Source organism: Platalea leucorodia, assembly GCF_965183815.1.
Source record: "Platalea leucorodia genome assembly, chromosome: 34".
In the NCBI taxonomy this organism is placed as follows: Eukaryota; Metazoa; Chordata; class Aves; order Pelecaniformes; family Threskiornithidae; genus Platalea; species Platalea leucorodia.
Genome location: NC_138856.1, coordinates 310588 through 324528, shown reverse-complemented (window position 1 = coordinate 324528; position 13941 = coordinate 310588). Strand labels below are relative to the sequence as shown.

The following is a 13941-nucleotide window of genomic DNA, read 5'->3' as shown; positions in this document are numbered from 1 at the left end:
AGCCACTCAACACCAGCGTCGCGTTGGGCAACCACCTCCACCGCCATGAAGATGCGCTCGATGCCTTCATCGCGTTGATGAACCACGTCCGCGAAGCCGCGCTCAACACCAGCGTCGCGTTGCGCAACCACCTCCACCACCATGAAGTCGCGCTCGATGCCTTCATCGTGTTAATGAACCACGTCCGTGAAGCCACGCTCAACACCAGCGTCGCGTTGCGCAACCATCTCCACCGCCATGAAGATGCGCTCGATGCCTTCATCGCGGTGATGAACCACGTCCGCGAAGCCGCGCTCAACACCAGCGTCGCGTTGCGCAACCACCTCCACCACCATGAAGTCGCGCTCAATACCTTCATCGTGTTAATGAACCACGTCCGTGAAGCCACGCTCAACACCAGCGTCGCGTTGCGCAACCATCTCCACCGCCATGAAGATGCGCTCGATGCCTTCATCGCGGTGATGAACCACGTCCGTGAAGATGCGCTCGATGCCTTCATCGCGTTGATGAACCACGTCCCCAAGCCGCGAAGATGCTCTCAACACCAGCGTCGCATTGCGCAACCACCTCCACCGCCATGAAGATGCGCTCGATGCCTTCATCGCGGTGATGAACCACGTCCGCGAAGCCGCGCTCAACACCAGCGTCGCGTCGCGCAACCATCTCCACCGCCATGAAGATGCGCTCGATGCCTTCATCGCGGTGATGAACCACGTCCGCGAAGCCGCGCTCAACACCAGCGTCGCGTTGCGCAACCACCTCCACCGCCATGAAGTCGCGCTCGATGCCTTCATCGCGTTGATGAACCACGTCCGCGAAGCCGCGCTCAACACCAGCGTCGCGTTGCGCAACCACCTCCACCACCATGAAGTCGTGCTCAATAGCTTCATCGCGTTGATGAACCACGTCCGCCAAGCCGCAAAGAGCCACTCAACACCAGCGTCGCGTTGCGCAACCATCTCCACCGCCATGAAGATGCGCTCGATGCCTTCATCGCGGTGATGAACCACGTCCGCGAAGCCGCGCTCAACACCAGCGTCGCGTTGCGCAACCACCTCCACCACCATGAAGATGCGCTCGATGCCTTCATCGTGTTGATGAACCACGTCCGCGAAGCCGCGCTCAACACCAGCGTCGCGTTGCGCAACCACCTCCACCGCCATGAAGTCGCGCTCGATGCCTTCATCGCGTTGATGAACCACGTCCGCGAAGCCGCGCTCAACACCAGCGTCGCGTTGCGCAACCACCTCCACCACCATGAAGTCGTGCTCAATAGCTTCATCGCGTTGATGAACCACGTCCGCCAAGCCGCAAAGAGCCACTCAACACCAGCGTCGCGTTGCGCAACCATCTCCACCGCCATGAAGATGCGCTCGATGCCTTCATCGCGGTGATGAACCACGTCCGCGAAGCCGCGCTCAACACCAGCGTCGCGTTGCGCAACCACCTCCACCACCATGAAGATGCGCTCGATGCCTTCATCGTGTTGATGAACCACGTCCGCGAAGCCGCGCTCAACACCAGCGTCGCGTTGCGCAACCACCTCCACCGCCATGAAGTCGCGCTCGATGCCTTCATCGCGTTGATGAACCACGTCCGCCAAGCCGCGCTCAACACCAGCGTCGCGTTGCGCAACCACCTCCACCACCATGAAGTCGCGCTCGATGCCTTCATCGCGTTGATGAACCACGTCCGCCAAGCCGCGAAGAGCCACTCAACACCAGCATCGCGTTGCGCAACCATCTCCACTGCCATGAAGATGCGCTCGATGCCTTCATCGTGTTAATGAACCACGTCCGTGAAGCCACGCTCAACACCAGCGTCGCGTTGGGCAACCATCTCCACCGCCATGAAGATGCGCTCGATGCCTTCATCGCGGTGATGAACCACGTCTGCGAAGCCGCGCTCAACACCAGCGTCGCGTTGCGCAACCACCTCCACCACCATGAAGATGCGCTCGATGCCTTCATCGTGTTAATGAACCACGTCCGTGAAGCCACGCTCAACACCAGCGTCGCGTTGGGCAACCATCTCCACCGCCATGAAGATGCGCTCGATGCCTTCATCGCGGTGATGAACCACGTCCGCGAAGCCGCGCTCAACACCAGCGTCGCGTTGCGCAACCACCTCCACCGCCATGAAGATGCGCTCGATGCCTTCATCGCGTTGATGAACCACGTCCGCGAAGCCGCGCTCAACACCAGCGTCGCGTTGCGCAACCACCTCCACCGCCATGAAGTCGCGCTCGATGCCTTCATCGCGTTGATGAACCACGTCCGCCAAGCCGCGAAGAGCCACTCAACACCAGCATCGCGTTGCGCAACCATCTCCACTGCCATGAAGATGCGCTCGATGCCTTCATCGTGTTAATGAACCACGTCCGTGAAGCCACGCTCAACACCAGCGTCGCGTTGGGCAACCATCTCCACCGCCATGAAGATGCGCTCGATGCCTTCATCGCGGTGATGAACCACGTCTGCGAAGCCGCGCTCAACACCAGCGTCGCGTTGCGCAACCACCTCCACCACCATGAAGATGCGCTCGATGCCTTCATCGTGTTAATGAACCACGTCCGTGAAGCCACGCTCAACACCAGCGTCGCGTTGGGCAACCATCTCCACCGCCATGAAGATGCGCTCGATGCCTTCATCGCGGTGATGAACCACGTCCGCGAAGCCGCGCTCAACACCAGCGTCGCGTTGCGCAACCACCTCCACCGCCATGAAGATGCGCTCGATGCCTTCATCGCGTTGATGAACCACGTCCGCGAAGCCGCGCTCAACACCAGCGTCGCGTTGCGCAACCACCTCCACCGCCATGAAGTCGCGCTCGATGCCTTCATCGCGTTGATGAACCACGTCCGCCAAGCCGCGCTCAACACCAGCGTCGCGTTGCGCAACCACCTCCACCACCATGAAGTCGCGCTCGATGCCTTCATCGTGTTAATGAACCACGTCCGTGAAGCCACGCTCAACACCAGCGTCGCGTTGCGCAACCATCTCCACCGCCATGAAGATGCGCTCGATGCCTTCATCGCGTTGATGAACCACGTCCGCCAAGCCGCAAAGAGCCACTCAACACCAGCGTCGCGTTGCGCAACCACCTCCACCGCCATGAAGATGCGCTCGATGCCTTCATCGCGTTGATGAACCACGTCCGCCAAGCCGCGAAGAGCCACTCAACACCAGCGTCGCGTTGGGCAACCACCTCCACCGCCATGAAGATGCGCTCGATGCCTTCATCGCGTTGATGAACCACGTCCGCCAAGCCGCGAAGAGCCACTCAACACCAGCGTCGCGTTGCTCAACCATCTGCACCGCCATGAAGTCGCGCTCGATGCCTTCATCGTGTTAATGAACCACGTCCGTGAAGCCACGCTCAACACCAGCGTCGTGTTGCGCAACCATCTGCACCGCCATGAAGTCGCGCTCGATGCCTTCATCGCGTTGATGAACCACGTCCGTGAAGATGCGCTCAATGCCTTCATCGCGTTGATGAACCACGTCCGCCAAGCCGTGAAGAGCCACTCAACACCAGCGTTGTGTTGTGCAACCACCTCCACCACCACGAAGATGCGCTCGATGCCTTCATCGCGTTGATGAACCACGTCCATGAAGATGCACTCGATGCCTTCATCGCGTTGATGAACCACATCCGCCAAGCCATGAAGAGCCACTCAACACCAGCGTCGCGATGCGCAACCACCTCCACCGCCATGAAGTCGCGCTCGATGCCTTCATCGCGTTGATGAACCACGTCCGCCAAGCCGCGCTCAACACCAGCGTCGCGTTGCGCAACCACCTCCACCACCATGAAGTCGTGCTCAATAGCTTCATCGCGTTGATGAACCACGTCCGCCAAGCCGCAAAGAGCCACTCAACACCAGCGTCGCGTTGCGCAACCATCTCCACCGCCATGAAGTCGCGCTCGATGCCTTCATCGCGTTGATGAACCACGTCCGTGAAGCCACGCTCAACACCAGCGTCGCGTTGCGCAACCATCTCCACCGCCATGAAGATGCGCTCGATGCCTTCATCGCGTTGATGAACCACGTCCGCGAAGCCGCGCTCAACACCAGCGTCGCGTTGCGCAACCACCTCCACCACCATGAAGATGCGCTCGATGCCTTCATCGCGTTGATGAACCACGTCCGTGAAGATGCGCTCAATGCCTTCATCGCGTTGATGAACCACGTCCGCCAAGCCGTGAAGAGCCACTCAACACCAGCGTCGCGATGCGCAACCACCTCCACCACCATGAAGATGCGCTCGATGCCTTCATCGCGTTGATGAACCACATCCGCCAAGCCGTGAAGAGCCACTCAACACCAGCGTCGCGATGCGCAACCACCTCCACCACCACGAAGATGTGCTCGATGCCTTCATCGCGTTGATGAACCACATCCGCCAAGCCGTGAAGAGCCACTCAACACCAGCGTCGCGATGCGCAACCACCTCCACCGCCATGAAGTCGCGCTCGATGCCTTCATCGCGTTGATGAACCACGTCCGCCAAGCCGCGCTCAACACCAGCGTCGCGTTGCGCAACCACCTCCACCACCATGAAGTCGTGCTCAATAGCTTCATCGCGTTGATGAACCACGTCCGCCAAGCCGCAAAGAGCCACTCAACACCAGCGTCGCGTTGCGCAACCATCTCCACCGCCATGAAGATGCGCTCGATGCCTTCATCGCGTTGATGAACCACGTCTGCGAAGCCGCGCTCAACACCAGCGTCGCGTTGGGCAACCACGTCCACCGCGCTGTTGTGCATCCACCTCACCCACGATCGCTATGGTTCTTCTCAGGTCCTTTCTCACCACCCTGCGTGAGCCGCCATCTTGTGAGCGCTGTGGCCAGGTGACATCAGCTCAGCTCGTAGCCGCTTCACGAAAGAGGGTTTTTTCCCCCCAAAAAAACCACTTCCCGCAGCCCCGGGAGCAGCGGACCGCTCTTCTGGTGGCCTCGACGCGGCCACCGTCACGCCGTGACGTCCCGCGTGCCGGCGCTGCGGCCCTGAGCACCCAACCCGACCAGGAGGGAGCCGGCCCCTGCTTGCACCTTCCTGGGCGGCGGCGGTGGCCCGGCGGCAACCGGGGTGGGACGGGGTGACCTTGGAGGGCCCCGGACCTCTCCTTCGGGAACTGTACCTGGGGGGGGGTTATATATATATATATATTTATGTTTTTCTATATTTATATATATTTTTATATATACACACACGGCGCTGTATATTATTTTATATATATATATACACCAAAAATATATTCAAATGTGTAGGTATGAATATAATATAGTGTAATATGAATATAATAAATATTACATTATATTATACACAATGATACGCTTTTATATTTACATATATCGAATTTTTATATTCGTTTCATGTTTTAAATATATTTTTAAATCTTCTATGCTTATATATTATTAAATATAAAAATAAGATATAAGCATATATTACTATATATTAATATATAGTATATATATAATATAATATATATTACAAATAATATATATAATATATAATATATATTATATATACTCTATATATAATATAATATAAATTAAGTGTATGTTTTTACATGTATAAATATATATAAATATAAAAATATATATAAATATAAAAATATATAAATATAAAAATAAATCTATTACATTACTTGTATTCTGTTCTATTGTATTATAATAAAATATTATAATAAATAAAATATTATAATAAAATAGCGCGTCTCTGTATTTTAATTATTTAATTAAAATATATATTTATACATATATGTCCATTCCTTTATATACACCTATAAATACATACAGGGGTGTTAGACACGCACACACGCTGATATGACATCCCTCACAGCCTGTACTGGTTGTTACTGGTCTGTACTGGTCTCTGCTGGAGGAGGCTGCTGCTCCTGACATCCCTCACCAATCGCCATGGCAACCAGAGGGCCCCACCTAATGACATCACCTGCGCAGAGGCAGCGTGGGCAGGCGGCCATCTTTATTGGGGTCAGGCCACCGGGGGCACAGGGCACCCAGGTGTTTGGGTGCAGGGGACCCAGGCGTCCGGTGCGGAGGGGACCCAGGTGTCCGGGTGCAGAGGGCACCCAGGTGTCCGGTGCAGAGGGGACCCAGGAGTCCGGGTGCAGGGCACCCAGGTGTCCGGTGCGGAGGGGACCCAGGCGTCCGGGTGCAGGGGACCCAGGTGTCCGGTGCGGAGGGGACCCAGGTGTCCAGTGCGGAGGGGACCCAGGCGTGCGGTGCAGAGGGGACCCAGGAGTCCGGGTGCAGGGGACCCAGGTGTCCAGTGCGGAGGGGACCCAGGCGTCCGGGTGCAGGGGACCCAGGTGTCCGGTGCGGAGGGGACCCAGGTGTCCAGTGCGGAGGGGACCCAGGTGTCCGGGTGCAGGGGACCCAGGAGTCCGGGTGCAGGGGACCCAGGTGTCCAGTGCGGAGGGGACCCAGGTGTCCGGTGCAGAGGGGACCCAGGCGTCCGGTGCGGAGGGGACCCAGGTGTTCAGTGCGGAGGGGACCCAGGTGTCCGGGTGCAGGGGACCCAGGTGTTCAGTGCGGAGGGGACCCAGGCGTGCGGTGCAGAGGGGACCCAGGAGTCCGGGTGCAGGGGACCCAGGTGTCCAGTGCGGAGGGGACCCAGGCGTCCGGTGCAGAGGGGACCCAGGTGTCCGGTGCGGAGGGGACCCAGGCGTCCGGGTGCAGGGGACCCAGGCGTCCGGTGCAGAGGGGACCCAAGTGTCCGGTATAGAGGGTACCCAGGCATCCAGTGCTAGAGCACCCAAGCATCCGGGTGCAGGGGACCCAGGTGTTCAGTGCGGAGGGGACCCAGGTGTCCGGGTGCAGGGGACCCAGGTGTCCAGTGTGGAGGGGACCCAGGTGTCCGGGTGCAGGGGACCCAGGAGTCCGGGTGCAGGGGACCCAGGTGTCCAGTGCGGAGGGGACCCAGGTGTCCGGTGCAGAGGGGACCCAGGCGTCCGGTGCGGAGGGGACCCAGGTGTTCAGTGCGGAGGGGACCCAGGTGTCCGGGTGCAGGGGACCCAGGCGTGCGGTGCGGAGGGGACCCAGGTGTTCAGTGCAGAGGGGACCCAGGCGTGCGGTGCAGAGGGGACCCAGGAGTCCGGGTGCAGGGGACCCAGGTGTTCAGTGCGGAGGGGACCCAGGCGTGCGGTGCAGAGGGGACCCAGGAGTCCGGGTGCAGGGGACCCAGGTGTTCAGTGCGGAGGGGACCCAGGTGTCCGGTGCAGAGGGGACCCAGGCGTCCGGGTGCAGGGGACCCAGGCGTCTGGTGCGGAGGGGACCCAGGCGTCCGGGTGCAGGGGACCCAGGTGTCCGGGTGCAGGGGACCCAGGCGTCTGGTGCGGAGGGGACCCAGGTGTCCGGGTGCAGGGGACCCAGGTGTCCGGTGCGGAGGGGACCCAGGTGTCTGGTGCAGAGGGGACCCAGGCGTCCGGGTGCAGGGGACCCAGGCGTCTGGTGCGGAGGGGACCCAGGCGTCCGGGTGCAGGGGACCCAGGTGTCCGGGTGCAGGGGACCCAGGCGTCTGGTGCGGAGGGGACCCAGGTGTCCGGTGCAGAGGGGACCCAGGCGTCCGGGTGCAGGGGACCCAGGTGTTCAGTGCGGAGGGGACCCAGGCGTGCGGTGCAGAGGGGACCCAGGAGTCCGGGTGCAGGGGACCCAGGTGTCCAGTGCGGAGGGGACCCAGGCGTCCGGTGCAGAGGGGACCCAGGTGTCCGGTGCGGAGGGGACCCAGGCGTCCGGGTGCAGGGGACCCAGGCGTCCGGTGCAGAGGGGACCCAAGTGTCCGGTATAGAGGGTACCCAGGCATCCAGTGCTAGAGCACCCAAGCATCCGGGTGCAGGGGACCCAGGTGTTCAGTGCGGAGGGGACCCAGGTGTCCGGGTGCAGGGGACCCAGGTGTCCAGTGTGGAGGGGACCCAGGTGTCCGGGTGCAGGGGACCCAGGAGTCCGGGTGCAGGGGACCCAGGTGTCCAGTGCGGAGGGGACCCAGGTGTCCGGTGCAGAGGGGACCCAGGCGTCCGGTGCGGAGGGGACCCAGGTGTTCAGTGCGGAGGGGACCCAGGTGTCCGGGTGCAGGGGACCCAGGCGTGCGGTGCGGAGGGGACCCAGGTGTTCAGTGCGGAGGGGACCCAGGTGTCCGGTGCAGAGGGGACCCAGGCGTCCGGGTGCAGGGGACCCAGGCGTCTGGTGCGGAGGGGACCCAGGCGTCCGGGTGCAGGGGACCCAGGTGTCCGGGTGCAGGGGACCCAGGCGTCTGGTGCGGAGGGGACCCAGGTGTCCGGGTGCAGGGGACCCAGGTGTCCGGTGCGGAGGGGACCCAGGTGTCTGGTGCAGAGGGGACCCAGGCGTCCGGGTGCAGGGGACCCAGGCGTCTGGTGCGGAGGGGACCCAGGCGTCCGGGTGCAGGGGACCCAGGTGTCCGGGTGCAGGGGACCCAGGCGTCTGGTGCGGAGGGGACCCAGGTGTCCGGTGCAGAGGGGACCCAGGCGTCCGGGTGCAGGGGACCCAGGTGTCCGGGTGCAGGGGACCCAGGCGTCTGGTGCGGAGGGGACCCAGGCGTCCGGTGCGGAGGGGACCCAGGCGTGCGGTGCGGAGGGGACCCAGGAGTCCGGGTGCAGGGGACCCAGGTGTCCAGTGCGGAGGGGACCCAGGTGTCCGGTGCAGAGGGGACCCAGGCGTCCGGGTGCAGGGGACCCAGGCGTCTGGTGCGGAGGGGACCCAGGCGTCCGGGTGCAGGGGACCCAGGTGTCCGGGTGCAGGGGACCCAGGCGTCTGGTGCGGAGGGGACCCAGGTGTCCGGGTGCAGGGGACCCAGGTGTCCGGTGCGGAGGGGACCCAGGTGTCCGGTGCAGAGGGGACCCAGGCGTCCGGGTGCAGGGGACCCAGGCGTCTGGTGCGGAGGGGACCCAGGCGTCCGGGTGCAGGGGACCCAGGTGTCCGGTGCGGAGGGGACCCAGGCGTCTGGTGCGGAGGGGACCCAGGCGTCCGGGCGGGGGGACCCAGGCGCGCGGTCAGCAGCGGCGGGGCGAGTCGGGGTAGCGCTGGCGCAGCTCGGCGCGGAAGTGCCGGAAGAGCTGCCGGTTGCGGTGCAGTTCGGCCTCCCGCCCCCCGTGGAAGCCGCCGGCCTCCTTGAAGCCACGGTGGACGACGAAGGCTCCGTCCAGCACCGCGAAGTGGAAGCCGACCATGTGCAGCTCGCACGCCTGGAGGGGAGCATCACCCATGGCACCCACGACACCCTCCACCCCCCTATAGCATCCCAGACACCCATAGCACCCACTGATGCCTTATAGCCCCCATAGACTCCCATAGCACCCACTGATTACCTATAGCACCCATAGACCCACACAGCACCCATAGATCCTCCACAGCACCCATTGATGCCTTATAGCACCCATAGACCCCCAGAGCACTCATTGATGCCTTATAGCACCCATAGATCCTCTATAGCACTCATAGAACCCCATAGCACCCACTGATGCCTTATAGCACCCACAGACCCCCATGGCGCCCATAGGCCCCCATAGCACCCCACAGAGCACCCAAAAAGACACATAGCACCCATAGATCCCCCATTGCACCCATGGACTATCTACAGCACCCTTAGACCCTCTATAGCACCCACAGTCCCCTAAGAGCACCCGTAGCCCCATGCCCGCCCCACAGACCCCACAGCCCTCATGACCACCCTGTGGTCACTGTGGCCACCCCACAGCACCCTCAGCTCCCATGGCCACCCTATAGCACCCAGGGCCACCCCACAGCAACTCATAGCCCCATGGCCACCCTATGGTCACTGTGGCCACCCCACAGCACCCTCAGCTCCCATGGCCACCCTGTGGTCACCATGGCCACACCGCAGCAAGCCATAGCCCCATGGCCACCCTATGGTCAACACGGCCACCCCACAGCACCCCCAACCCCCACGGCCACCCTATGGTCACCACGGCCACCCCATAGCACCCAGGGCCACCCTGCAGCCCTCCCAACCCCCACAGCCACCCTATGGACACCACAGCCACCCCATAGCACCCAGGGCCACCCCACAACAACCCATAGCCCCGTAGCCACCCTATGGACACCACAGCCACCCCATAGCACTCATGGCTACCCCACAGCACCCCCAACCCCCACAGCCACCCTATGGTCACCACGGCCACCCCACAGCACCCCCAATCCCCATGGCCACGCTGTGGTCACCACGGCCACCCCACAGCACCCCCAATCCCCATGGCCACCCTATGGTCACCACGGCCACCCCACAGCACCCCCAACCCCCACGGCCACCCTATGGTCACCACGGCCACCCCACAGCACCCCCAATCCCCATGGCCATGCTGTGGTCACCACGGCCACCCCACAGCACCCCCAACCCCCACAGCCACCCTATGGTCACCACGGCCACCCCACAGCACCCCCAACCCCCACGGCCACCCTATGGTCACCACGGCCACCCCACAGCACCCCCAACCCCCACAGCCACCCTATGGTCACCACGGCCACCCCACAGCACCCCCAATCCCCATGGCCACCCTATGGTCACCACGGCCACCCCACAGCACCCCCAATCCCCATGGCCACCCTGTGGTCACCACGGCCACCCCAAGCCCCCCCAGCCACCCCCCAGCCCCACGGCACCTGGCTGATGCGGTTGAAGCCGTACTGGAGGAAGCGCTCGTCGAAGGGTGGCACGCCGCGGGCCGGCCCCACGTAGAAGGGCTCCCAGGGGTCACGCCATGGGGCCTCGTAGGCCACGCGCAGGTGGGGGGTGGGTGGCAGCGCCCACCAGCGCCCGTAGTCCGTGGGTGCTTGGCACCGGGGGCACAGTGCCCCATAGAAGGGCCGGGCGTCCCCCATGTCCCACAGCTGCAGAAGCTCCGCCTTCGTCCCCGGCACCCGTGTGCCCGCGCGGACCTCGAAGGCCGGCAGCACGAACACCACCTTGTCCCATGACGGTGTGGTGGCACCTAGGGAGTTGGGGTCCTCCAGGGCATTGGGGTCCTTCAGGGCCTTGGGGACCTCCAGGGCGTTGGGGACACCTGGGTCACGGAAGGTCTTGGGGACCTCCAGGGCGTTGGGGACACCTGGGTCACGGAAGGTCTTGGGGACCTCCAGGGCGTTGGGGACACCTGGGTCACGGAAGGTCTTGGGGACCTCCAGGGCGTTGGGGACACCTGGGTCATGGAAGGTCTTGGGGACCTCCAGGGCGTTGGGGACACCTGGGTCATGGAAGGTCTTGGGGACCTTTGGGACATTGGGAACCTCCAGGGCGTTAGGGACACCCGGGACGCTGGGGACACCGGGGACACCCAGCCTGTTGGGGACCTCCAGGGCGCTGAGCGCCCCGGGGTCACTGGGGACACCAGGGACACGGGGGAGGTCCAGGGCGCTGGGGACCCTGAGGCCACCAGGAGCCCTCCATGCCGGGGGGCCCCCCAAAGCTCTGGGGTCCCCCAAGCCCCCCTGAGCCCCCAAAGCTTTGGGGTCCCCCAAGAGCCCCGCAGCCCCCAAGACATTGGGGTCCCCCAAGAGCCCCGCAGCCCCCAGCGCTGGGGGGTCCCCCAAGAATCCTGCAGCCCCCACCACCGGGGGGTCCCCCAAGACCCCCGCAGCCCCCTTCACCGGGGGGTCCCCCACCCCCCCGCCAGCCCCCCATGTTGGGGGGCCCAGCCCGGCCCCCCCCTCCCGCAGCAGCCTCAGGAACCCCTCCCGCAGCCCCTGGCTGGGCACCACGTCGGCGTCCAACAACAGCACGAAGCGCCCCCCAGTTTTGGGGGGGCCTGGACCCCCATTCCGGTGGGGGGCCCCCCTTTCCTCCGCCGCCCCCGCCCAGGCCACATTCCGCAACAGATTCCCGGGGTACGGCACCCCCAAAGTGTAACTGGGGGGGTCGGCGGCCGCCAGGCGCCGTAGGGCCCCCCGACATCCCCCGGGGGGTGGGGGGCCGGGGTTGGGGGGCACGGCGGGGGGGGGCGCAGCCGCCCCCACCACCACGTGTAACCTCAAGCGACCCCGTAACCCCCGGCAGGGCCCCCCCAAAGCTGCCAACAGCTCCCCCAACCCCCCTTGGGGTACCCCAAAAACAGCCACCGAGAGAGGCCCCCCCCACAGCCCCCCCACAGCCCCCCCCAGGGTCCCCGCCACCCGTCCTGGGGTGCCGTGGGTGGCCAGGACTAATTCGGGGGGGTCCCAGCGGGGGGGGGGTCCCCAAGATGTCCCGATAGACCCGGAAGGTCCCCGAGGTGTCCAGCACCCCCCGGGGGGGAGCCATGGGGGGGGAGGGGCGGCGGTGGGGGAGGGGGGAGCGAGGGGGGGGCAGGGCTCGCAGGTAGAGGGTCTGCAGCAGCGCCAGCCCCCCCAGTAGCCAGACGCAGCCCCCCAGTAGCCGCCCTCGGCCCATCGCCTGCTGACACCCCCCCCCCCCTCCCGGCTCTGGACTGGGGGATACTGGGAGGGGGTTAGGGGGCTTCTTGGGGCACTGGGAGTGTACTGGGGGGTGCTGGGGGCTACTGGGAAGGTGCTGGAGGCACTGGGGGGTACTGGGGGTACTGAGGGGGGACTGGGAGGAGGCTGGAGGGCTTCTGGGGGCACTGGGAGGGTGCTGGGGGGTTGTGGGGCCTCTGGAGGCACTGGGAGGGTGCTGGGGGGGACTGGGAGGATACTGGAGGGGGCTGGGGGTCTAGGAGGCTACTGGGAGGGTACTGGGGGGTACTGGAGGGGGCTGGGGGGTCTAGGAGGCTACTGGGAGGGTACTGAGGGATACTGGGAGGGTGCTGGAGGCACTGGGGGGGTACTGGGGGTACTGAAGGGGGACTGGGAGGAGGCTAGAGGGCTTCTGGGGGCACTGGGAGGGTGCTGGGGGGGGACTGGGAGGGTACTGGAGGGGGCTGAGGGTTCTAGGAGGCTACTGGGAGGGTACTGGGAGGGTACTGGGGGGGTACTGGGGGACACTGAAGGGGGCTGAGGGGTTCTGGGGGCACTGGGAGGGTGTTGGGGGTATTGGGAGGGTGCTGGGAATGTACTGGGGGGTATGGGGAGGGTGCTGGTGGGTAATGGGGGCTACTGGGGGCCACTGGGATGGTACATAGGTGTGTACTGGGAGGGTGGTGGGGGTACTGGGGGTTACTGGGGGGGTGCTGGGGAGCACTGGGACCTGTATGGGGTCACTGGGACCAGTTCTGTGGGGTCACTAGGACCAGTGCTGAGCCAGGACCAGTATGGCATCCTGGAAGCACTATGGAATCGCTGGGACCAGGAAGGGGTTACTGGGACCAGTATGGGATTACTGGGACCAGTATGGGCCTGTAGGACCAGTATGGGGGTGCTGGGACCAGTACAGGGGACAGATGGTTACTGGGACCAGTATAGGGGGATATTGGGTCCAGTATCGGTGCCGGGACCAGTATGGGAGTGCTGGGAGCTTTATGGGTGCCGCACCACTACTGGGAGGGGTGAGTGGGACCAGTCCGGGTGGGTTACTGGGACCAGTATGGGCGCTGGGAGCAGTCCGGGGGAAACTGGGCCCAGTCCGGGGCGGGGGGGGGGGGTCACTGGGCCCAGTTTGGGAGTGGGGAGGAAGGACCGGGCCCAGTTTGGGGATGGGGGGGACACTGAGCCCAGTCTAGGGAGGGAACCGGGCCCAGTTGGGGGGGGGGGACTGGGACCAGTTTGGGGCCGGGACCCGCCGGGGCCGGGAGCTCACCGCGCCGCGTCGCCGGGAGGAACCACGCATGCGCGGGGCGGGGCCCCGGCGCTGGGGGGGCGGGGCCGAGGCGGTCGGGGGGCGGGGCCGAGGCGGTCGGGGGGCGTGACCCAGGCGGTGGGAGGCGTGGCTCGGGCGGTGGGGGCGTGTCCCGGGCGCTCGGGGGCGGGGTTAAGGCGGTCGCGGGGCGGGGCCTGTGTCCCGCCCTGCCC

The 13941-nt window shown here is 64.1% G+C and overlaps 1 protein-coding gene across 1 annotated transcript; it reads right to left on the bottom strand.

The window, feature by feature from the left end:
• Positions 1 to 8150: 8150 nt before the first annotated feature.
• On the bottom strand, positions 8151 to 12298 carry B4GAT1 (beta-1,4-glucuronyltransferase 1; the record flags this gene model as incomplete). The annotated part of the gene is given in 3 exon segments (XM_082334401.1): positions 8151 to 9230; positions 10666 to 12228; positions 12230 to 12298. Coding segments are annotated over 3 exon segments (1824 nt in total). The 3' UTR covers positions 8151 to 9038.
• Between the last annotated feature and the right edge of the window lie 1643 nt (positions 12299 to 13941).